At 36.8% G+C, this 26,143-nt stretch overlaps 1 protein-coding gene across 2 annotated transcripts; it reads left to right on the top strand.

Annotated features, from left to right (window-relative positions):
- Window positions 1–1,398: 1,398 nt before the first annotated feature.
- Window positions 1,399–25,852, top strand: FAM133B (family with sequence similarity 133 member B). 2 transcript variants are annotated; one of them, XM_032643371.1, is made up of 11 exons: window positions 1,399–1,521; window positions 7,646–7,743; window positions 9,752–9,830; window positions 10,514–10,588; window positions 10,726–10,758; window positions 11,200–11,262; window positions 11,726–11,818; window positions 13,159–13,209; window positions 18,330–18,422; window positions 21,305–21,354; window positions 24,257–25,852. In XM_032643371.1, exons 1-10 carry the CDS (start codon window positions 1,498–1,500, stop codon window positions 21,332–21,334), a joined length of 639 nt encoding a protein of 212 aa, XP_032499262.1. In that variant the 5' UTR covers window positions 1,399–1,497; the 3' UTR covers window positions 21,335–21,354; window positions 24,257–25,852. The 2 variants fall into 2 exon arrangements, with proteins under 2 accessions (XP_032499262.1, XP_032499263.1); XM_032643372.1 differs by having other exon boundaries at window positions 1,402–1,521; window positions 21,305–21,358.
- Window positions 25,853–26,143: the final 291 nt, after the last annotated feature.

Below are 26,143 nucleotides of genomic sequence, written 5' to 3'. Positions count from 1 at the left end.
AGTCTCTGGTACTTTGTTGTGGCAGCCCTAGCAAACTAATACAGTAATTCAATGTGGAAAGGACAATCTTTTCAACAAATGGCTCTGGAAAAATTGGATATCCATATAGGTAAAAAAATGAACCATGACCCTTACTTCACACCATGAAAAAAATTCAAAATGGGTCATGGACCTATAAACATAAGAGCTAAAAGTACAAAACTTGCTGAAGAAAAATAAGAAAAAGATCTTCGTGACTTTGGGTTAATATCCGTAAAGTTCCTGGAATATTAAAAACACTATCAATAAGCCATGAAAACAAACTTCCTCTTGTGCATACAGAAAAGCCTGTCTGGTCAGAGAATCCCCAGCTTAAGTCAGGGGTGATGGAGGAGGAGGGGGAGAATTGAAAGCATGGAGGCCCAACTTATAGTAAAAAGCAAAGTGGGTTACTAAGGAGAATGAACTTTCAGTGCAGAATAGAACCACCAATGGCTGCATTTGAGAGAGTCTGGGAACGTTCTGAGAGATAAAATGGGAGTTGGCGTCATCTGTTGTGCGATGCAGCATGAGAAAGGGAGGGAGAGACAAATTGGGAAAGATGATTTTAAGGAGTTCTCATATGTTTGAGTATAAGCCCATTTTGCCATTTTCTAAGAGCCTAGAAAAGACCCAAATCGATTTTCAATGACTTTCTAATGATGTTGCACTGAGGGGTCCAGCTTTATCCAGATCTATTAATACTAAATAAATATAATGACACCTTCTCTGAAGCCCAGACCACCTCCCTTGAAGTTTTAGTATTGTAGTGCCATTATTATGACATGCCATGTGGTAAAGTTGACCCTGTGTATATCTATCTCCCCTACCAGATTACAAACATGCCCTTTGAAGGTAGCACTTGCGTCTTATTCTTATCTTTGTGTCCTGCTCCATATCCATCTTCCACTCAGTGAATCTGAGACCAAGTAGATGTTCAAAAAATAGTGTGAAATGAATGCATGAGTGATGGATGAATGGAATTTAACTTAAAGAGCAATTTCTTTAGCAACATCTATGACAGCAGTGTCTTCTCCCCCACCGCCTGATGGACTCTGAGGGACCACGTCTGTCCTGGTCCTCACTTTATCCCCAGCATTTGCACTATGCTAAGCACACCATAAGCGTTGGAATAATCACTGTATCCTCTAGAAAGGATTTCAGCGCATCAGGAATGGAAGAAAGCAAAACAATCCAAAGCAAAACGGAAGTGAGCTGCCTGGGCGAGGCTGTCGTACTCGGTGGGCAGTAAAGAACAGGAATCCCCAGGCGAACCCTGGGAACCGCGGGTGAGTGCGGGCGCCTTCCTCTCCTCCGAGGCGATAGGTGGCGCTGTGGCCGGCCGCGGCCCCCGGTTCTGCGCGGCGCCGCTCTCTGGACGGGGTGGGGAGTTGGCAGAAGGACCTGCGGCGGGTCAGCTTCGGCCGCCGCTCTGGCTTGGTCTACCCCAGCGGCTGACTGATCGCTCAGTGCGGCACCATGGGGAAGCGGGACAATAGGGTGGTGAGTACCCGGTGGGGAAAGCAATGCGGCGGCGCGGGGCACGGCGGCAGGAGAGCGGGACCCCTCGCTCTTCCCGGCTGGGCCTGAGAGTCAGCGGCGGCGCTGGGACCTCAAACCAGGAGACCCAGCACCCCTCCCCGCTCCGGCCCCAGACGCGCGTGCGCCGCGCACGAAGTTGGCGCCTTCGGCTTCCCCGCTCTCTTTTCTCTTCTCTCTAGTCTCCCTTTCCTCTACACCCCGTCAACCCTGCCGCACCCTGTGGTAGTGTTCTCTGGCATCCTTCCCTTCCGCACTCGGGCCAGCAGTGCCCAGTTTTTAGAGCTCTGGGGTCCCCTGCACCCTCCTGTAAGTAAGTCCAAAGTCTGAGGCCCGTGGAGGTGCTGGGACTCGCCCCCCACGCACCGCGACCGGGATCGCGCACCCAGGTGGGACGGAGGCCATGGACGTGGTCCCTCCACCCGGTGGCCTGCAGGGCGCCCAGTTCTAGCAGCAGTCGGGCTCGCATTTGAGAACCAGGATCAAAGCATTTGGCTTCGGGCCCCAGTGTCCAGCGCTACCTGGCACCTAGTAGGCTCTGTAAAGGAACGAATGGCCTGGTAATGTTCACTCTGGAGTCAGGCCCAGACTGGAATGTCACTTCTGGTCCCTCGGGAGTTGGGGGACCTAGGATAAGTTGCTTTTCTTCTTTGAGCCTCAGTTTCTTCATCTGTAAGAGGGGATCATTGTTGCCCATAACTTTGCAGAATAGTTGAGAGTGCAAAAGGCAAGGTGGCCAGGCGAGTGCTTGGCATGAAGGTTATTCTAGTAAATGAGATAAAAGAGATGCAGAAGTACCTAATAGCAGAAAGAGTAAGAAATATCTGTAAGTAAGAAATTCGAGGTTCTGAGGGCATTTTGACAGGCGGAGATGGGAGGAAGGCATTCTAGGTGGCTACTAGCTTGGTGTGGACAGCCCAGGTTATGAATCAGTTTGAATGGGCTTTAAACAGAAGGGATTAGCAGTAAGCTTAGGTTGCAGCCTTACAGTTCCTAGGCTTGGCAATGATAGAGTTTTAAACCACTGAGCAGCAAAATGAAAAAAAATAAATGTCGTTGAAGCTACTGTACTAAATTTAGTGAACTAGCTTTTTAAAAATTAAGCGATTATTTCCTTTGGGGTTGGGGGTGGGGGGAGATGGGGCAAGGTACTAAAAGAGCTTCACTTTTATGAAATATTTCTTGTCTTCAAAACGTTTGTTTTAATTTTATTTAGTCTTCATAATCAAAGATGTCTAGGAACCACAGTGGTGAACTTTGATTACAAGGTTGAGGAATGTTCTTTTCTCTTGCTTTCCTGGCTGTAAGTCAGACCTTGTGGTATTCTGATTCTCATAGAGTTGAAATGGTGTTCTCCTGGAGCATCCTTAGGTTTAAGGTGTTAAGAGTGTTTGGGCTCTTTAATGACCTTAGGCCTTAAATGCTTAGAAATTACTGGACCTTGGGTACAGTTTTCATGCAGAGACCTAAGATGTTTTGTTTTACTGGCAAAAGGTATTGGTTTACACATACTTTTAAAGCATTTGAAAAAGTTTCCAAATTAGTTTCATTTACTAGAGCATTTTGATAATTCCGAGCTCTACTTATTACTTGGTATGTTGTCTTGGCCCGTGGTGGTTCTGGTAACATTTTATATGCACTTCAAAGGTTGTGGAAAGGAAAACAGGAAATTAAGAGGTAGAAGACACAGATCTTCTCATTCAGTCTCCTCATTGCAATGGAGGAGGAGATGGAACTGTTTAAACTGGGACCAAAAAAAAACCTTGGGTCATCTGATAACTTAGTTGTGGCCTCTCCTGTTGCGGAGCACAGGCTCCGGACGCGCAGGCTCAGCGGCCATGGCTCACGGGCCTAGCCGCTCCGCGGCATGTGGGATCTTCCCGGACCGGGGCACGAACCTGTGTCCCCTGCATCGGCAGGCGGACTATCCACCACTGCGCCACCAGGGAAGCCCATAACTCTTGATTTTAATTAAAATGAACATGTGCCTCTGAAAATAATGGCTTTTTTTTCTTTTTACATTGATGATAAAAATCATGGTTTTAGAGATGACAGAATTGCTTTCTAAAATGCCATAAATTTCAGGTTGAAGTTTTTGTAAAAATAGGCTTTACTTTTTAGAGCTGTTTTGGTCTCAAGGCAAAATTGAGTAGAAAGTAGAGAGTTCCCATATGCTCCCTGCCCATAGACATGCTCAGCTTTCCCTACTTTCAACTCCCACACCTGAGGGGAACATTTGTTACAGTCAATGAGCTTACATTGACACATCATTTTCACCTGAAATCCTTAGTTTACATTAGGGCTCACTCTTGGTATTGTACGTTCTTGAACAGCTTTTATTTATTTTTTCACTGAACATTTTAATTCTTGAGATTTGTAAAGGGCACTTTAATTTGTGATGGCCACCCTTTGTGCCCATTGTTTTCCAGAAGTTTCCTTCGTGTTCTTTTCTGTTACTAAAACAGATATATCCTCTAGATAAAAATAGGTAATCAAAGTAGCAAATGAAATTCTGCGCATTTTGTCCTTAGCAGTTTCACTGCATTGCTTTTTTCCTAGCTGCCCACTTATATATTCCCTTGAGCTCAATTTGCCATCCTAAGTTTCAAAGACAAATTGTTTTCTGTTACCCAAACTCACAGCAGCAGTTTGGAGCCACAGGCAGTTCTAGTTACATATGAGTATGAGTGTTTGCTTTAAAAGGGCATAGTATTTAAAGTGATTGTCATAGACATTTTAAGAAATTGCAGTTTCTTTATTTTGATTGATGCCCAGCCACCCACCGCCTAATGTTAGAAGCATTATTTTTCACACTTACGCATAATAAGTGAAAGAGCTTTACCTTTGTGAAATACTTTTTTGTTTTTAAAACCTTTCTGTTGTGCACAGTAAAATGAGCACTGTTGCTTAATAATTATGAGCACAGAATTTTGCAAGGAGCTTGTGAGATGCACTTCATAAATATTGCTATTATAATTGAAATAAATAATGGAGGTATTTAGAGTGGTTGAATTTTTCTCATTTTGTTTACTATTAATATTATGGCAGTGTTTGCATGTAGTATTTTTATTTTTGTTTTATAAAGGTAAGGAGTTATTTTAAATTTTTTTCTCCATTGTATGAAATGATGAAAGTAGACGTCTTCCTTTACATTTTGGTGCACATGCATCAAAAACTTTTTTAAAATTTATAGCTATTTATTAAAATGGTATCTTTTTTTTTTTAACTTGCTTTTGCTTTTCACCTGAGAAATTTTGGACATCATCTTTTTAATGGCTACATAGTATTTCATTTTGGGAATGTAATGTATTAAATTAATCTCAAATTGACAGCTATTTGGGTATTTTCAGTTTTTCCTATTTTAGTGATAACAGTTTTAACATCCTTGTATATATTTACAACTTTGAAAATAAACAGTTTTTACAGTTTTAAACTTAAAATATTTTACTATTGAGTACTGCTAAAATTATGACATGCTACCAAAGAAATGAGGTGATAGATATTATAGTTTTTAAAGTGATGATCTTAGCTTGCACATTGTACTTGCTTTTGGTTATGATGATTGTCAGTGTCATTGGTTGGGCCAGCAGCTGCTCTGTTGTGGCCTCTGTTGTCATTTCCACATGAACTGATTGAAATTCTCAGCAGAGACAGTTGAATGAAATATTTGAGGGCATAACATTTGATATAAAAAATAAGACTTTATGCCTCGGTCTTAAACGTTGCGTTTGATATCCACGTGTAGCCCTGATTCTGTCAACATCTCTGACCGTAGGAGCTCTAGCATTCATTACTGCCAGTAAGAAAATTATATTAAAGGTTTAACTTTTTCATCTCAAGTAAGTAGGCAGTATCCAGTTGAATGGAAGTAGTTCTTGGTATGTGTTGTTTATAGTGGTTTTATATTGTTTATTCTGCCAGAGTAATCTAGAAATATATAACTTATATTTGTTATGAAGGTGGGCGATTTTGTCATTTTTAAAGATATTGTTAAATAAAATACATCAGATGCTTTGGACCCTTTCACTTCTTTTCAAATGTTAGGTAATTAGGTTTAAAATCAACCTTGGTAATAGTCATTTTCAACCAAAATTCTTTTTATTTATAAAGTAGAAGAGTTTTTATAAATGTTGACTTGAATTAAATTTGGAAAGCTGAATCATAGGGTCAAGAGGTTGAGACTGAATTAAAGACCAGATTTGTGAATTCTATTTAATAAAGCAACACCTCTTTGCTAGACACTGTCGTTAACAAAGAAATATTCTGGGGCTTCCCTGGTGGCGCAGTGGTGGATAGTCCGCCTGCCGATGCAGGGGACATGGGTTCGTGCCCTGGTCCGGGAGGATCCCACATGCCACGGAGCGGCTGGGCCCGTGAGCGATGGCCGCTGAGCCTGCGTGTCTGGAGCCTGTGCTCCGCAGCGGGAGAGGCCACAGCAGTGAGAGGGCCCACGTACTGCAAAAAAAAAAAAAAAAAGAAAAAAAAAAGAAAAAAATATTCTGCTTTATTTTGTCTCAGTGTATTTTGGGGGAAAGTGTCTAAAAATGTGTTTTACTGCTATAGTAAGTGTAGTATACAGAGCGTAATATAATTTCTGTGGTTTTTTATTGTACAAAAATATGTATAACAAAGTTCACCATTTTAAGTGTATAGTTAAGTGACATTGAGTACATTCACAGTGTTGTACAACTATCACCACTGTCCATTTCCAGAACTTTTTCATCATTTCATACAAGAAGCTCTGTACCCATTACACAGTAACTCCCAGCCCCTGGTAAACTCTATTTTCTGTCTCTATGAATTTACTTATTCTAGGTACCCCACATAAGTTGAATCATACAACATTTGTCCTTTGGTGTCTGCCTTATTTCACTTAGTATGCTTTCAAGGTTCATCTGTGTTGGAGCATGTATCAGAATTTCACTCTTTTCTAAGGCTGAATAATATTCCATTGTATGTATATATCACATTTTGTTTATCCATTCTTTCATAGATGGACATTTGGGTTGTTTCTACCTTTTGGCTGTTGTGAATAATGCTGCTATGAACATGGGTGTACACGTATCTGTTTGAGCCCCTGCTTTCAATTCTTTTTCAATCCTACTTAGAGGTGGAGTTTCTGTTTAACTTTTTGAGGAATCATCAAGCTTTTCCAAAACAGCTGCACCATTTTTTATTCTCACCTGCAATGCTTAACTGTTCCAGTTTCTTCACATCCTTGACAACACTTGTTGTTTTCTGTTTTTGATAGTAGTCATTCTAACTGGGGTGAGGTGGCATCTTGTCGTTTTGATTTGCATTTCCCTGATGACTAGTGACATTGAGTATCGTTTCATGTGCATATTAAGACATTTGTACATCTTCTTTGGAGGAATGTCTAAGTCCTTAGCACATTTTTGAATTGGGTTGTTTGGGGGTTTTGTTCTTGAGTTGTAGGATTTCTTTATGCATTCTGGATATTAACCCTTGTCAGATACATGATTTGCAAATATTTTCTTCCATTCTGTGGATTGTCTTTTCAGTCTTTTGATAGTGTTCTTTGATGAACAAATGTTTTTAATTTTGATGAAGTCTTGTTTATCTATTTCTTTTGTTGCCTAGCATGATTTAATTTTTGATGTTAACAATTTGTGTATAAAATTGCTCTCAGCATGGCGCAGTATTTCCTGAGATAGAAGATATAGTAGAATAAGCAATGAATTTAGAGTTAGGTCTTCTTTAACTTCTTTGGAATCGAGTTTCTTCATTTACCATTGTGCATAATATTATTACCCTCAGAGCTTTATTGGGCTTTAGGAGAAAGCACTGTAAAGCCATCTTAGAGTAAGAGAGAGGTGTAATTATTATTTTCATCAAATCTCTGGTAAAAACACATTTTCGGTGAAAGAGCAGTATTATCTCCCAAACTTATGAGGCTTAATAGAGCATTAAATCTACTTTTTGTAATGAAAAGTTGGTTAGTCAGATTGTTCATGCTTAGTTGGACATAGTATGCATTTATAATAAAGCTTGCTTAATGAGTATGCAAATGTACTTTTGTGTTTTCAGTGGTTATTTTAATGGAGTTAATTTTTGTTTTTTCCTCAAGGCCTATATGAACCCAATAGCAATGGCCAGATCAAGGGGTCCAATCCAGTCTTCAGGTCCAACGATCCAAGATTATCTGAATCGACCAAGGCCTACCTGGTATTTGTGAAACAATTTACCTATATATAAGGTTTTCATAAATTTTTTAAAGGTTATTGTTACAACTTTTATTGATTGCCGAGCAGTTGCTAGATACATAATTTTTTGAAGTGGTATTTGATATGTGCTTTGTTTTGAATGTATAAAACACATGCATGAATGTAAAGCAAACATTTGAGAACCCACCACCCAATGTAGCTAAAGCACTGCCAGGGAATCTGTTTTGTTTTGTTTTGTTATTTATTTATTTTGCGATACACGGACCTCTCACTGTTGTGGCCTCTCCCGTTGCGGAGCACAGGCTCCGGACGCATAGGCCCAGCAGCCATGGCTCACAGGCCTAGCCGCTCCGCGGCATGTGGGATCTTCCCGGACCGGGGCACGAATCCATGTCCCCTGCATCGGCAGGTGGACTCTCAACCACTGTGCCACCAGGGAAGCCGCAGAGAATCTTTTATACCAAGCACATATTTATGTCTTAAAACAGACCTTAACCTTGAAGTGTTCTAAGCTATTTAAAATGGTAGGTTTGAATAATTTTGCCCTTCCTCGGGGTGTAACTAGGTGTTGAGAAAGATGACTTTAGACCTTGTTTCTAGTTTTATCTGCTGGCTTTTCAAAGAGTTAGGGTTTCCCACTGTAAAAGTTTTGTTTTAAATTTTTTGTTTGTTTTGCCCTTGTTGAGTGGCTCTGATTTTTTGTAAATAAAGTATCATAGCACTTACATTATTGTTTTTTAGTATGTCTTATTAAATACCCATACTCCTGAGGTAACATAAGGCAAGCTTCAGAGTTGTTAACTTTGGACTCCTTCTAAGGGCCCCTGATAGCTGGGCAACTATAGTTGAAAGTTGTATTTGCATACAACAGGGAATCCTTCCTTTGGGTTAAATAGGAAGTAAGCTGTGTCTGCCTCTTAGAATGTTCTTGAGTGCTATTGTTTATTGTTGCAGCTTACCAAAAAATAAATTATCTCAAAACAAAGTATATTTTATCTTTAAAATTGGGGAGAAGGGATGAATTTTAAAGGGGAAGTGCCTAAGCTAGTGGATTACATGTATGGTCAGAGGTCGCCAAGACAACCCTCAGGTTGGGTAAATGCTAGAAGAGCTCACAGATAGTCGTTCTCGTGGGCAAGATTTATTATGGTGAAAGGATACCAGCCATAGTCAGCAAAGGAAAACAGTGAAGTCCAGGGGAGCCTGGACGCAGGCTTCCAAGGCTGCTTCTGTGGAGTCATACAGGATGCATTTCATTTCCTTAGCAATGAGTTGTGATAGCACATGTAAGGTATTGCCAACCAGTGTGATTCAGTGTGTCCAGCTTATTTATTGGCAACTGATCCGCCTCTGCCTGTCAGGTGCCAAAATTCCAGACTTCCAGAAGGAATGAAGGTGTTCATATAAACTATATTATTTGTATAGACAGGCACAGTAAGCCACTCTTATCAGGGGGTGGTACCAAAATCTAAGTTCCCAGATGCCAGCCAGGGCTACTCGTTCTTAAAAGCAGGTACATTATAAAATGGGTGATTTAGTAATAGACTATAGTAATTCAGTCATATAGACCTTAACTCACCCTAACACTGAAACTACTAGCTTTGTGACCTTAGGCAGATTTTCTTACCTTCCTCAAGTTTCAGCTTCTTTATCTCTAAAATGGGGGTAATAATACTACCTTTTCTCACAGGATTGTTGTGAGGATTAAAGGAAGATGTATTTAAAGCAGTGCCTGTTGTATGGAAGTGCTCAAATGTTTGGTGTGTTAGTTCTTATAATCCGTGTTTAGAAGGGAAGTGACTAGTGTTATCTGATAGGCTTTATTATGATAATTGATTTACAAGGACGTGAACAAAGAAATTTAAAATGTAGCAGCACTGGAACTAGAATGGAGGTTTATTAAGATATTAAGAAAAATTTATTTATGAAATTTTTGTTGCCTTGTTTATAAGCATCCGTCTCGAATTTGAATAGCTTGAAAACTTACTTGTACATTCTATTTTCTTAAGGGAAGAAGTGAAAGAACAACTAGAAAAGAAAAAGAAAGGCTCCAAGGCATTGGCTGAATTTGAAGAAAAGATGAATGAGGTTTGTAAATTGTGCCTTTAAAAAATAATCTTTTTTCTTATAATAAAAAAAATGAAATCATTTTTTTTAATAAACCAAGAGTTTGGGCCTAGCTCTTTAGGTTAAGGGTGCTCTGTATTGTAGAAGTGTTCTTGTTATATTGAATACGGTTTGTATATGTTTGATTTCTTAAAAAAAGAAATAGAGAAAAGCCATCTTACAGTAATTTAAATCATCTTAAGTTTTCTAAATGTTAGGTTCTTCCTTCTCTCCCCTTATCCCCAGGTCCCCATCTTACCCTGGGATTTCCATGGTGATGTTTGCTTGTTTTGATTACAAACATATATGTAGTATTTCAGCCACAGTATAGATTAATTCAACTTTTACTGTCTGGAAAGAGAATCTAACCACCGTTGTTAAAAAGAAAAAAGTTCTCAGCCTCAGTAATAATACCTACTCTTCCTTTCAATATACAGTAAAGAGCTCCCACCTCATAATATCCTCTTTGAAAGGAGCTCGTAGAGGCTCCTTTGGTGACAGGGTAAAGGATTCTGGCACCTGCAGTATCTTTTGACTGTAATTAGAGGCTGAGATGAGAGCGAGGTAGTAGAGGATGGAAGGAAGAAAGTAGTGGCTGTCTCTCTATGTTTAGGTGTATTAGAAGGAGATAGGTAGCCTCTAATGTGTTTATAACTTTTCTGCAGAACTGGAAGAAAGAACTAGAAAAACACAGGGAGAAATTATTAAGTGGAAGTGAGAGCTCATCCAGAAAAAGACAGGTAATGCCATTTTTTAGTTTATTGCTATTCTTAACCTCAGAGTTGGATTTTCATAATAATGCTGTGTACTACTATTAATAGATACATTTGAAAACACCACCTTATTTAGATTTGTACTTGTATTTGTTTGCTTTTAGAGAAAGAAAAAAGAAAAGAAGAAATCTGGTAGGGTGAGCAAAAGTTTTCCATTTCTCTAAATGTTATAATCAAGAGCCTACAAAAAAAGTAAGAATAATTGATATAACCTGTATGCTAACTCTAGATAAGTCAAGGAACCTGGAGGTCCTTTGGTAGTTACGGGTGGTTTTGTTCTATTAGTGATAATAAAAGAAAGGTGCCAACCTCCTTATAACCTAGTAACTCCTTCATTACTATTAAAGAGGGAAAATTGATTACTGTTGCTACATCTGTTGTTACTTTGTGTGTGTGTCTGTGTGTGTGTATGTCTGTGTTTGTGAGGGAATGCGAGATTTGACATTTTAGTATTTAAGTCATGAATATGGCATCTGTTTCTCAGACACTAGATTCATTTCGTTAAGTATTTGAGAGACTTAGTAAAAGAAAAAAATTCCTGCATCTCACAAGCTTTAATTGTTTTGTGCTTGGTCAAGTATTCATCTTCTTCTTCATCAAGCTCTGATTCTTCCAGCAGTTCTTCAGATTCTGAAGATGAGGTAATGTTTGCCTGTAATGATTCATGAAATAATATCTCTGATATCTTTAATGACAAGTGGAAGAAACCCATTATGAAATATCTGTTAAAAATGTTTACTTCCAGTTTTTGATTAATCATCCATAACTGAGAGCGCTGATATGAATAAATAACTAGGTATTTAAATATTGGTAAATGTGTTCTTTAGATTCCTAAATTTGTCTTTTTCATTTAAAAATATTAGCAGAAGAAATGGATTTAAAAATCAAAAATTCTGTTTTAGCTAAGAATTACATGTGACTCATCACTTAACATTTTTTAATAAAATAAAGTGATGTAAGTTACATTTTAAATATTAAGTAAAACATATTTACACTCTGGTCCTTTCATTAAGTTTTGTTCATTGATTAAGTTTTGATGTTAATAAAATGCAACGATTATATTTTTGAAACAGAAAGCAAATATTTCTGAAATGTTTCATGTAGGATAAGAGACAAGGAAAAAGGAAAAAGAAAAAGAAGAGCCGTTCACATAAATCTTCTGAAAGTTCCATGTCAGAAACTGAATCAGACAGTAAGGTAAAATCATTTAAATGAGCAATATTTTGGATAGCAGACATTTAATTAGGTTCTTCTTTTAGTTCTTCCTGTCTTAAATTGCTCTCAGTTTAGAAATGTGATACTGTTTTTGTACTTTGATGCTCTGTGTCACTTAATTGATGTACTTAGTAATATTGTACATAGGGCATTTAATTGTTCTCTAAGTACTTTGACATATAGGTCTCCACATGTCAGCATTTTTATGACAGCTTTATGATAAAGCATGGCAGACATTATTTTTCCCATCTACATAAAAAATTTGTAGTGCAGATGAAAACATCTTGCTTAAATTCATACGGATCGTATTAGAATTGGAAGTTGAATCTATCTTCTGATATCTGATCCAGTGTCCTTTTTACTGTACTGTACCTAAATCTGTTCTGTACTATCCAGAATTATCAGATACAATTAACTCTCAAACATTAGTGGTCATAAGAAATACATGCAGGTTATAATAAAAATGTGGATTCCTGGGCCCTATCTCCAGAGTCTGATTTAGTGAGTCCGATTAGGATCAGAAGTCTACATTTTAAACAAATGGTCCCTAGGATTCTGTTGCAGTGCTGTCCATGGGCCACAATTTGACGAGCACTGTCCTGGGGTCCCAGGAGAACAAAGCAACTATTGATATATGGCTGTATGGCAGATATCTACTTGCCCTACTGAGACTTCTTTTGATAAAATGCCTGGCATATATAAAGTATTCAGTAGATGTTGGTTTTGTTTTTTAAAGCCGAAGAGCCAGTCTAATGATACTGATAGCTAACATTTATAGAATGCCTACTATAGATTGAGCCCAGTTCTAAGCACTTGACTTGTTAACTCAATCCTCTCAACACCCCTATGAAGTAGTTTTTTGTATATCCCACTTTATGGATAAGGAAGGCTCAGAGAGGTTAACAGCTAGCACTGAGGGATTCAAAAGTAGAAATTCTTGCCTCCCCACTTTATAAGGAAGAGTGGGGAAATCAGATTGATGTCTGAGCATGGTGTGAATTAGAACTTCAGTGCATATGATCACTACAGGTAAAAATAAGCAATAGCATAAAGTCTTATTTTAAAATAAACCCTGTGGTTATACAGATAACGTCCGTTGTTTTAGGTGTACAGAGATTTGATATACAGCCAGATAAATGAAGAAGTCTCATTCCCTCATAAGCACATATATACACAACCTGTATTTCTCCCGTATTTTCAGAGTAAAATTCTGGAAGTAAACTTTTTTCAATCATAGAGTAAATCACTTTTTTGGTATTTTTGTTCCTTCTGTCATAATGCTGTATCTTTCACATTTAAAATTGATATATTTATTTGTTTAGGATAGTTTAAAAAAGAAGAAGAAGTCAAAGGATGCAACTGAGAAAGAAAAGGTAATTTATATTTTACAGTGCCTTAAGATACTTCATTTACTTCAAGAATTGCTTCAAAAAATTAACATTAAAGCATTCCCCTTTTTACCTTAAAAGATTTCTTTTGCTTATTGAGTTCATTTTTGAATGTAAAAGATCAGAAGAAGCTTCCTGCAGAGAATTTGAGTTTGTATAGATAAATATATTATCTCAGTTTAAAATTCAAAATAATGAAGATTCTAAACATTTCCTTTGTTTCCTCAAGTCATTTTAAAGAAGGTCCTTTTAATGAAAGAAATTGACTTCTGTTTCAAATTGAGTGTACCATAGCTAAATTTGAAAAATTTTTTCTACTGTATAGTAGATGTTTTATCTTCATTTATAGCTTATCTATACTTAATGCTTAATTTATCCCTACCTAAGTTTCTGGTTTACATTTTTAAATCTTTCTGATTATTAAAAATAAAAGCCTAAAGAAAGCAACTACTAATAAAAGGAAAATAAAGACCAGTGTCACTGTATTTTATTCAGTCTTTGTATATCATTTCTTTAAAAATTGAGGTGAAATTCACATAATATGCTATTAACCATCTTTAAATTACAGTTTGGTAGTATTTAGTGTATGTACAGTGTTGGGCATTGATCACCTCTCTAGTTTCAAAACTTTTTCATCGGGCTTCCTTGGTGGCACAGTGGTTGAGAGTCCGCCTGCCAATGCAGGGGACACGGGTTCGTGCCCTGGTCCCGGGAAGATCCCACATGCCGCGGAGCGGCTGGGCCCGTGAGCCATGGCCACTGAGCCTGCGCATCCCGAGCCTGTGCTTCACAACAGGAGAGGCCACAAACAGTGAGAGGCCCGCGTACTGCAAAAAAAAAAAAGAAAGAAAAAAACTTTTTTCATCATTCCATTAAAAACAACCCATAGTCACTAAGTAATCAGTTTCCTTCTCCCCACCCACCCCCAATCCCATGATAGCCTCTAATCTGCTTTATGTCTATGGATTTGTGTATTCTCGATATATCATATAAAGGCAGTCATACTATATGTGACCTTTTGTGACTGGCTTCTTTCACTTAGTGTAATGTTTTCGAGGTTCATTCACGTTGTAGCATGTATCAGTACTTCATTCCTTTTTATGAATGCATATAATATTCCATTGTATGTATATAGCACAATTTGTTTATCCATTCATTCATTGATGGACATTTGAGTTGTTTGTACCTTTTGGCTAATGTGAATAATGCTGCTTTAAATATGCATGTTTCTGTATGGACGTATATTTTCATTTCTCTGGGGTATATACCTAGACATGTTTTGGGTTTTTTTTTAATCAGTTTGCAAATAAAAATGCATTAACACACTAAAAAAGAAACCATATTGACAGAGTTGGTTTAATTAATTCCAAGGATTCAAGGATAAGAAATTTATTAATATAACTTGCCATATTAACTGGGTCAAAGGAAAGAAACCGTGTGATTATTTTAATAGTTGCCAATAGGGTGTGATATAATTTCAACAGAACTTCCTGATTTTTCAAAACCATTATAAAATAAGAATAATTGGTTACTTTCATGTTTTAAAAAAAATTGTAAAACTAAAAACTGGCAATTTGCAAACATGAAATACTAAAACAACTGCACTGTGATTTTTGAAGTACTTCAAGATATACAAAGTATAGAGTAATATACACATATATAAAAGATAACCCATATGTATACCAACTAGAATTAACAGATGGTTTACATTTTGTCATATTTGCTTCAGGTCTTGTTTTATGGGAGAAAAAGAAGTCCCAGGCACTTTCTCCTTCCTTAGAGACAGCTGTTTCTGAAATTACTGTGCCTCCTTCCCATCCATATTTATACACTTATTAACATAAGTATGTGTTCAGAAATAACTTAGAGTATTTTGTATTTTCAGAAGGGTGTCACCATGTTTCCTCTGAAGCTTGTTTTTTTCTCTCAAAATTACTGTTGGCATTTATCCTTGTTGATATTCTCAAGTTTGTTTCTTTGGCTTATAATATTCCGTTATTTTAACTCACCACAACTTGTATCTCCATTCTCCTGTTTGTGAACATCTAGGTTATTTTCATTCTTCAGTAATGCAAACAGTGCTGCAATGGCTATTTGTTATCCATTTCTCCTTTTCCTTAAGTTGTCATTAATTTTCTGAGGTATACCTGGGAGTATAACTTCTAGGTCCTAGGATATACATACGTTTCACTTGTCTACATTTTGCTTACCAAAGTGCTTGTTATTAATTTACATTCCTACTAGTAATGTATGACAGTACCCTTGTTCCTCATACATACTTGTCACGCTGTGAGACCTCCCTTTTTGCCAGTTCAGTGTGTAGAGATGTTTGAGCCCCTTTATTTGTTTATTAGCCATTCAGATTTCATTTTCTGTGAATTGCCTATTCATGGTCTTTGCCCGTTTTTTCTGTTTGATTGTTATTAATCTTTCTGATTCATAAGAGTTATATACTTGGATGCTAATCTTTCAGACAGGTAGTTAACATCTTTTGGTCTATGGCTTCTGTTAATCCTGTTTAGGGTGTCTGTTATAATCTTACATGGTTTTAATTTTCAGTTATATGTATCAGTCATTAGTTTTAGCTCCATTTTTATTTTAAATTGTTCTGAAAGTGCTAGGCAGTGGAATACCTAATTAGAAAATATAGTGGAAGAAAATATTTCATTTATGATGGTAACAAAAAATATATAGGAAAATCTTAAAGAAGTGAGCAGGACTTATTTGAAGAAAACTATACAGATCTATTCAGAAACGTGAAAATTAATAAATGTTCCTGGGTATGACTTGCTCTGCTAAAAGTTAAAACATTTTTCATATGCTTTGATGAAAACAATGTGGTATGATCCAGGAGTAGAAAAACAATGGAACAGTGTAGAGGCCAGGTAAAATTTGTAAGTATTTGTGGAATTTAATATATGATAGAGGTGGCATTTCTTGGACCAAAATGACTAGCCATTTGGAAATATACAGTTGAGCACTCCTTAAGGCCAAATATATTCCAGATAAGTGAAAATTCTAAATGTATGAAAATGCAACTAGAGAAAGACATGGGTGAGTATAACATTGGTATGGGAAAGGCCTTTACCTCAAATCTCATGAACTTCTGACCACATAATTCAAATTCTGAATGGCAAAAAGACATATAGGTTATAAAAAATAAGCTGTGAACGAAGTTTAAATATAATGAACAGACTAAGAAACACTACTAGGAATACATAAGACAAAACTTGATCTTCAGTAATTAAGGGAAAGAGAATACCTCACATACACATAAAAATAGGTAAAATACATGTTGAGGCAATTTTTTAAAGAAAATATGAACTATATTCTAATAATCTGAGATTGATATGGCTGATAAAAGAATCTGACGAAGAGGCTTTTTGGTGAAAAGTGTGATTCATAAATGAATGAAATAAACAATTTTGAGGGTTATGGGAGAGTGAGAAAATCATTTGGTTGAAGGCTGCTTTGGTCTTTGATTTTAGTCATTATTGTTAAAGATTTTGCCCTCACATACCCTTTACTATATTTCAACTTTGTTTTTAATAGCGAGGAACTCATATGCCTGCCCTCCAGAAGGAGATGGGTTAAGTAAATTGTGGTATCTACTTTTCAGTGGTATATACTTTCGGTGAATGTCAAAGGCAGCCAAAAATGATGGTGTAGTTGGCATGGAAAGATACTGTTGGGTGAGAAGAGTGGGTTCCAAACAAGTATTTATGTAAAATTGTACATACACAGAGATGTTTCCCAAAATCCCTGTAGCGGGATTTTGGTGAATTTTCTTAAAATGAACATTTATAATTTCTACCAAAATAATAAAGCTGTTTGCAGAAACAAATCACCTGTAATCTACCACATATATCATCACTGTTAATTTCTTTTCTTGTTTGTTTATATCTTCAAAATTGGGTTCATGCTATGTAAAAGTTTTATGTCATTTTTTATGTGTAAGATTAACTGGTAAGCATTTTTTCCTTTGTGCGGTTTTGTTTTTGTTGTTATGAACTACTTCATACGTACTGATGAAGCATATAGAAAAAATAAAATGACAACCAGCATATTCACTATGCAGCTTTAATAAATCTTAACATTTTGTCATATTTGTTTCAGATGTTTTCAGAATGTTTTATTTCTTTTTTTTTTGGTACTTTATTTTTTAATTTATTTTATTTTATTTTTTGGGCTGCATTGGGTCTTCGTTGCTGCCGTGGGCTTTTCTCTTGTTGCGGCGAGCGGGGGCTGCTCTTCGTGGTGGCAGGCTTCTCATTGTGGTGGCTTCTCTTGTTGGAGCACAGACTCTAGGTGCACGGGCTTCAGTAGTTGTGGCACACGAGCTCAGTAACTGTGGCTCGCGGCTCTAGAGTGCAGGCTCAGTAGCTGTGCCACAGTAGCTGTGGCACATTGGTTGCTCTGCAGCATGTAGGATCTTCCCAGACCAGGGATCGAACCTGTGTCCCCTGCGTTGGCAGGCAGATCCTCAACCACTGCCACCACCAGGGAAGTTCCCAGAATGTTTTATTTCTTTAAAAATGTTTTATTTCTTAAAATATGTACTTAAGCCCCTAAGTACTCCTCCCCAGAATTATACATTTTCTTATCATTAAATACTTAGAGATGAAGTTTTGTTTTGTTTTTTAATGTGAATTTAACACTTTAAATGCACTAAGAGAACTACGGTGCAGAGACCTTTTTAGGGCATCACAAATAATTACCTGTTGATTTTCTTTTCTGTAACACTAGGCCTGTCTGATCCAACCCAGGCTAGAAACAAAAAGAATTAAACTGCAAAGGACCCAAATCTTATACCATATGTTTTCCTTAACTTTTTAAAACTTCAACATGTATAATTAAAGAAAATAAGGAGGATATTACATCTAAATGGATGTATAGGTATTTCTTCTCAAGTTATTTAATAAAAGCATTGCTTTATTGGAATTAGAAACTGATTGCTGATAATTGTCACCAATTTTAGACGTTTCTAAAATGAAAATGGATAATTTTGTGATATTGGGAAAATTCTTAAATAGAACTTAAAAACTTAAAATTCGTGTGGCATTGTATTATATCTCAGTCGGCATACATGTATTTATTTTTCATAGGACATTAAAGGACTCAGCAAAAAAAGAAAGATGTATCCTGAAGATAAACCTTTATCATCTGAGTCCCTGTCAGAATCAGATTATACTGAGGAGGTAAGTCTATAATCAAATCCATTTTCTTTACTTTAAAATATTTAGTTACTTGATTTAATAAATACGAATTAGTAAAAAAAATCTTCATAAGATATTTGATTTACTCACTTTTCTATGTAAAAGAGACGCCATTTCAGAGTAAGTTTTGTATTTTTACAGAAGATAGTAATATGGCTTTTATTTTGAGAATCATATTCCCAGATACCTTTCCAATCTGAGATCTTTTATTTTTACTCTTCTAATGTTTTCTTTTTACTACCATTTTGATGGCATGAAAGATACTGTATAGCATGTACCATATTAAAACCAAAGCATTCCCTTGTTTTTGTTTGGCGCTACTCTGGTTTTTTTTTTTTTTTTTTTTTTGCGGTACGCAAGCCTCTCACTGTCGTGGCCCTCTCCCGTTGCGGAGCACAGGCTCCGGACGCTCAGGCTCAGCGGCCGTGGCTCACGGGCCCAGCCTCTCCGCAGCATGTGGGATCTTCCCGGACTGGGGCACGAACTCGCGTCCCCTGCATCGGCAGGCGGACTCTCAACCACTGCGCCACCAGGAAAGCCCCGGCTACTCTTTATGGAGTAGAAAAGTGATATGGTGGAGCAGAAATGTTGACATGACCTCAGTTTCCTATCCATAAAATGAGGGAGTAGAATTAGGTAATCTGTACAGTCCTTTTCAGCTCTAATATCCCTGTCTTAGATTTTGTATTCTCTTGGAATTAGAGTCCATTCTTAGTTAATTTTAGGTTTATAAGTTATCTTTGAAGTATTTCTCTGCTTGGACTTGATTTCCTTATTTGTAAAATAGGACCTCTTGTCCCCATGTGTAGCAATATTTTGTAATACTCCTTTAATGAAGTTTGTAGCTAATATAGGCTACCTGTACACATTTTTATATTAGTGTCCCCTAAAGAAATAAAAATGAATATAAGAGAATAATATATAATTTGATAAATTATATTTCTATGCATAAGTACTTGCGCCTAATAACACTAGAAGACATAAGTATTAAGCTGTGACAAAATTCAGGCTGTAGCAGGTACGTTGACCTATGCCCTTCAAAAGCTGTACAATAGCATTGTCACCAATGACATTTTCCAAAATGGTGGACAATTCCCAGTAAAGCTCTGAATGAAACAAAATACAGTCTTCCCTCTATTTATATGATATAGCTATTCTGGGACATCCACTGTACTGTCATCCTTCGATATCTGCAGGGAATTTGTTCCAGGACTCCTGTGGATACCAAAGTTCACAGGTGCTCAAGTCTCTTACATAAAATGGCATAGTATTTTGCATCCTAACCCATGCACATCCTCCCATACGCTTTAAATTATCTCTAGAGTACATCTAATACCGAATACAATGTAAATGCTATATAAATAGTTGCTGGCATGTGACAGAGTCAAGTTTTGCTTTTTGAAACTTTCTGCAATTTTTTTTTCCCCAAATATTTTTGATCCATGGTTGGTTGAATCCATGGGTGCTGAACACACGGATACGGAGGGCCCGACTGTATCTTAAAACCCAGTACAGGGCTTCCCTGGTGGCGCAGTGGTTGAGAGTCTGCCTGCCAATGCAGGGGACATGGGTTCAAGCCCTGGTCTGGGAAGATCCCACGTGCCACGGAGCAGCTGGGCCCGTGAGCTACAAATACTGAGCTCTGCACGTATGGAGCCTGTGCTCTGCAGCAAGAGAGGCCGCGACAGTGAGAGGCCCGCGCACCGCGATGAAGAGTGGCCCCCCGCTTGCCACAACTAGAGAAAGCCCTCGCACAGAAACGAAGACCCAACACAGCCAAAAATAAATAAATGAATAAATAAATTAAAAAAAAAAAAAAAAAAAAAAAAAAAAAACCCAGTACAAATACTTTGTGTTCATATTGTAATAAACTTAGATTTTATATTATAATTGGGTCCATTATATGAATGTTAAGCAGGCTATTCTAAAGTTATGTCCAGGCCTCCCTGGATATCTCCTGATGGCACTCCCTGTCCTGGCCAACCCCCTCAATCACTGAGATGACAAGAATAACCGCCAGAAACAAGGATTGCGTTCTCCAAGTTCTTTCAGGAGAGAGCTACCACTTCTATTGAAAGTGTAATAGTCTTTAATGCTTCTGTATTCTATTCCTTCAGTCTATTTTAGTTTATTTGTGCTATTCTTAGTTACATTTTCATGTACTTAACATACGGTAACCTAGCAGATAAACCAACAATTCATATTTCGGCAATTTTTTGTGCTTTAATATTGTATTAATTATATTTGTCTTAATATAAAATATGTTACATTTGGATTTAACATTAATACACATCAGCTTTAGCAACTTTGAATTTAACGTAAATCCAGTGTATCACACTTTAAAAATATTGAAATAACATTAATGGGGTAATAATTGTTACTTGAAAAGATTTTTATCAGTTCATTGATACCGAGTACACTATATATATAAAGCCACCATTCGTTAAACACCATAGGTAAGAGAAACACCTACTGTATTCCAGGCATTTCCCCTTGAGGGTGGATATTACCTACATTTTACAAAGACGATGAAACTGAGGGTAGTACATAGCAGAGGTAGGGTTCAGAGTTTGGTCTGTTTTATTTCAGAGCCCATGTATTTTATCTACTGTACCTCACTGCTGTTTTTAGGTGGTGAAAGAAAATCTAAGAGAAGCCCTCTAGAGATTTAATTTTCTTTCCTTTAAATGTTTTTCATTGAATCTTCATTGTGATATAATAGAGGTTTGAGGTACAATAAGGCATTTAAAATGTTTTTTGATTGTCAAAAAAAAGGTTTTTTACATAAAGGTATATTAGTGAATGAAAAAAAATGCCTTGGAAATTACATATTTATCTTCTCCACAAAAATTTTAATTTTGTAGATACGAGCAAAAAAAGAAGAAAAGCAGTGAAGAACGAGAAAAAAACAACAGCAAGTATCACTTATGTTTTTTACATGACAACAGTATAGCTGTTTTTAATATAAAATTAGTCATTGTAAAGCATGATTACACTTACTATAACTAAATAAATACTTATTGGGAAAGATATGGTGTTCAGCAGCTTCACGTAATGGGTTGGAGAAAATTAAATTGGCTCAGAAGAAAGGAAGCATATCCTGATAGCAAACATCTCTGTTTGATTTTCAGTATTTTACTGTTAGAAATGTAAGCTTAAACTATTGTTTGACTTTCTTAAGCTGTAACAGGAAGTATGAGAGTCAAGTATGGTGATTCCTCCATCTTCGATAGTAGATACTCCCAGATCTGCCAAACCTGGTAATAATAGAAAAAGGCTCATGAAGCACACGCTGCAATGAAAAATAAGCAGGAATGTTACAACATAAATGATTCACTAATAAAGATGATTCTTTCAATCATTTTTAAAGCCAGCTCTGCTATCATGCAGGTTGAGAAGTAGAAGAAGAGGAGAATAGGAAAGTGGAAGTGGTATCCAATGAGAAGCAGACCAACCTAGAGAAAGTCTGTAGCAAATTATCAAGGAGAAATGCCAGATCATATCAGCAAAGTAATTTAGGAAGCACCCACATAAGTGTGGGCTATGGCCTTGAAGGCATTTTCTTAGGGAGGAGTAAAAGAAAAATGAGAACAGCATCATTTGTAGGTTTGAGAGTAAACTGCCCCTTCCCAGAATGTCCCTGACTCTTAAAACGAGGGTCCTTCTCTGAGAAGGTTCACCTGATAATGTGTGATTCGGAAATAACAGTTTATATGCTTCAAGGACCAAGGAGACATTTTAAGAGACATTTTTCCTGAGTGGGAAAATAACTTGGGTGAAGACTGCATCTTTGGTTCAGATTATTAAGACATAAAGTTAATTTTGGATAATTCTAATTTATATTTGCCTACTTTACTGTTTCATGCATTCAGCTAGCATGTATTTATTATGCTTCTCTATGCAGGCACTGTTCTGTCTTGGTAGAGCTGTATAATGGAGTACGAGATAGATAAGAGTGTGACCAAATGAGAGGCTGACTCAGGGAGAGAAAGCCTCTTTGAGGATCGTAAAATTCAGCTGAATCTGATTTACAAAACAAGAGCCAACCATTAGAAGATGAAAGATAGAACATCCTAGACAGAGAGAAGAGCTCAGGACCTATGGTGGGAGTGAGCGTGATATGTTTGAAGAAGTGAAAAAAGGTTAGGCTGGCTTACACGTAGTAGATAAAGAGGATAGCATATAATGAGGTTGGGAAGTAAGCAGAGACCATCTCACAGAGCACACTATTTAGTTTTAATCAAAGCAAACAGGTAACCTAAATCAACCTTACATTTAAAAATATTTTGGCAGTAGAAGTGTAGGACTGGACCTAAATGAGGAATGCTGTTGTTGTATTACAGTGGTAGTGATGGAGATGGACTGGCATGATGGATTTGAGATATGTTTTGGCCTTAGGTGGTAGGACTTGCTTGGTGCTTCAGGGGTGGAGAGTGGAGTTAAAGAGTAGAGTCAAAGATAGTTTAGATTGTTTGGCTTAAACAATATGATGAATTAGTGGTGCCATGCACTAAGATGGTTGAGAAAGGATTCGGAGGGAAAAATTAAGCATTTTTAATAACTAGCATGGTAGAGCTATTAATAAGGCACTTGCAGTCTTGAGTTTAGAGCATAGGACTGCATATAAAGATTTGGTCTGTTAAGTGGTATTTAAAGCACGTTACTGGGAGAGCATGTGGAAAAGAAGGGAAGGAAGCCCACAAAGGTTGAGCAGAGGAAGAAGAACCAGCAAACAAGGTCTTTGTGATAGAAGGAAAGCAGCAGAGTGAGGTGTCATGGAAGCCAAGAAGAAAAGTGTTTTAAGAACAGAGTGGCCAACTATCCTTTTATGAAAAAGTAACCTATACCCAAAACTTATTTTTAAAAGCCCAGATATAAGATTTTGGACTCTCTAAAAGTCCCTGCATACCTGGGCTCGTAATGAAAAGAACAGTGAAAGTTTGTTAGTGTCACAAAGTGGTAGAGGCCTTAGGGAAGGCGGAGGGATGGAAGTTCTAATAGATAAGGAGATGGAGAGGAAGTTTTATTTTTGCCACCCTTAAATTAAGGCTCTTGCCTTTTCTTTTTACTTCTCCTGAATATCAACAACTAGTATATTATTTGATACTACATTTCCACATATCTGTTTCTAAAATTTCTGCCTTCTCTTTTACATCAGAAAGTCAAGAGAGTCAGGGTTCAGCAGAATTCTAGCTTCCTTTGTCTAGTCACAGTATGACTACTTTTACTAGGCCTCAGTGGTGTTTTCCTCTAAAAACCAAGCGTCCATTTTTCTAAGCTAACTATACTTTTCAACTGTACGTCAGTATTTTGTACCAGATAGTTGTTAACTTAATAATTAAAGTAGCGCTACCAGTCTAAGCAGTACCTAATACCTGTTCCTATTTACTTAAAAGTAGCAGGTTTAATGTATTCTCTAAAAGTTATCATTTTACAAACAATTGTGTTTTGCTGTGGTATGACGATTCCTTTGCAGTAACTAAAATGATTTCACCTTTAAAAATTAGATAACATGAAGTATAACAGTTGATACCATAATCCAGTTGAACTTATTTTCTACAGGAAATTTTGTTAGAAGCTACATTAATGTGCTACTGACCTAGAGTTTTCCTTATCTTTTGAAACTTGACAAGCACTCTCTTAGTCCTCATACAATATTATTGAGACTTTTCGAGAAATGTTTTCAGTAGCTTACTTGTTTGTGTGGATTGTTAGGAATAACTGTACATAGTAGATTAGAAGTACCGTGGTGAAGTTGTTGTTTTTAATTTGTAGATTTTCATGTAGCTATGTCTAACATGGAACTATCTTTTCAGGAAAAAACAAAAAAGAAAAAGAAGCATAAGAAACACAGTAAGAAGAAGAAAAAGAAGGCTGCTAGTTCAAGTCCTGACTCACCATAACATTAAGAAGAATCAGGATTCACTTATAAAGAAAGTGCAATGTCTAAGGAAATATCAACTGTGAAAATTATGACATATTTACTAAAATGCATGAATTTTCTTGTTTTTAGAATTATTCCTGGACTATCAGTAGCCACTCAGATGCCGCTGTGTGAAAGGGCCATAATTGTTGCCTGCTGCTTGAACATCTGTTTTTTTCTCATCCAGTGCTTTATAACTGGGAGATAACACACCGCAGTCATACTAGTGGTTAAGATATTTGGGAATAAAGTTAATATTTTTGACTAGAAGTATCTAATGATAAATCAACAGAAACTGAATCTGGATACATCATTAAGATGTAATCAGACATGACCAGATGACTCTAGTTAACATTTCTGAAGTAGGGATTACGTTGATGTTTCAAAATCCTTACTCTGTAGATAAGCGTATTTTAATTTTTTCCCCTTGTATACTTTTGTTTACCTGGGGAAGGAGCTTTTAGGGGTGGGGGTGGGGTTTGATATCACTTCAGCTAGCAGAATAGCGTGCCTTTATCCTCACACATCTTATTTTTGTGGACACAGTAGCCATGCTTCATGGGGAGGTCAGGGCCGGGTATGGCAGTCTTGCCCTTTACTGAGCTTAGTGACATCGTTGGACTCTGTCGTATGCTACTTTGAGTGAACCAGAGAAATAGCCTTTTGCAGCATGAGAATGCCCCAAAAGCTCTGGGATTTACCTCCACTTCAATAATACTGAATGTTTTTTAGCATTAGAATGTGTTATAACATTTGAACTAATTTTGACTACACTTTGGCTTTGAAAAGGAATCATTTCAAATGACACTGGTACTTTTTGAACTTGATAGCTAAAGATTCTAAAATGCATGTTTTATACTGTTAGGTTTTAACCAGTCAGGAAAATTTTATGTAATCAGTGATAGTTCCTTTATTTTTTGTATGAGTTTTGTTTAGGCTGTAATGTTTAGCTTTTTATTAACTCCTTATTCTTGCTATTCTAAATTCCTTACTGTGTTTAACAGCATACTTGCCAAGATATTTAGCATGTAAAAAGCAGGTTTTTGGTTTTTTGTTTTTTTTTTTAACAGCTTCATATTGAAGCTGAGACTTAACCATAAATAAGTTGAGTGACAGGCCTGGTATGCTGTGTCTTGTTACACAAAACTATTGCCAGAATCTTAGTAAATATAACGTTTTAAAGGTTTGTCTTTGTATATTCACAATGGATTATGACAAGTTAAATTTAAGTGAGAATTACATATTTGCTTTTCCTGTGTCATATTTTACTAAGATTTTGTGCCTCATGTCTCCTGCTGAATTGTTTACTAGTAATGTTAAAAAGAATTGATAAATCATTTTCACTTTACATTTTTATATAATCAGGTAACATGAAATATAATTTGATGTACAATTTTGCCTGTTACAGAGGGTGTGCTAATTATAGTGGTATATGCACAAAACATTTTGGCATGACAAACTGAATAAATAGCTATTTTACTTAAAAATAGCTGTGTTCTTATCAGCTCCCTTTGAGTCTCAAGTTATAAAGATTAAGGAACACTACTAGGTGTTAAGTGCTAGGTGGATAAGTCATGTCCCCAAGTTTTTAGCCATAAAATATAATACATTTCTTGGTAAATTTTCCTAAATTTTACGCTTAAAGCTTCATAATATTTCCTAATAAAAGAAATCTATAAGCTCTTGAGTACACAGCAAGTTTGGGAGACATTTTTTATCCAAAAAGAAGTTCCTCAGAATTGTTCGTGAAAATGCTAAAAGATAAGGTTATCAGGTTATC

Source organism: Phocoena sinus, chromosome 9 (assembly GCF_008692025.1).
Source record: "Phocoena sinus isolate mPhoSin1 chromosome 9, mPhoSin1.pri, whole genome shotgun sequence".
Classification (NCBI taxonomy): Eukaryota; Metazoa; Chordata; class Mammalia; order Artiodactyla; family Phocoenidae; genus Phocoena; species Phocoena sinus.
Note: the sequence above shows the minus strand (reverse complement) of the source record. Positions and strands in the feature narration are given on the sequence as shown.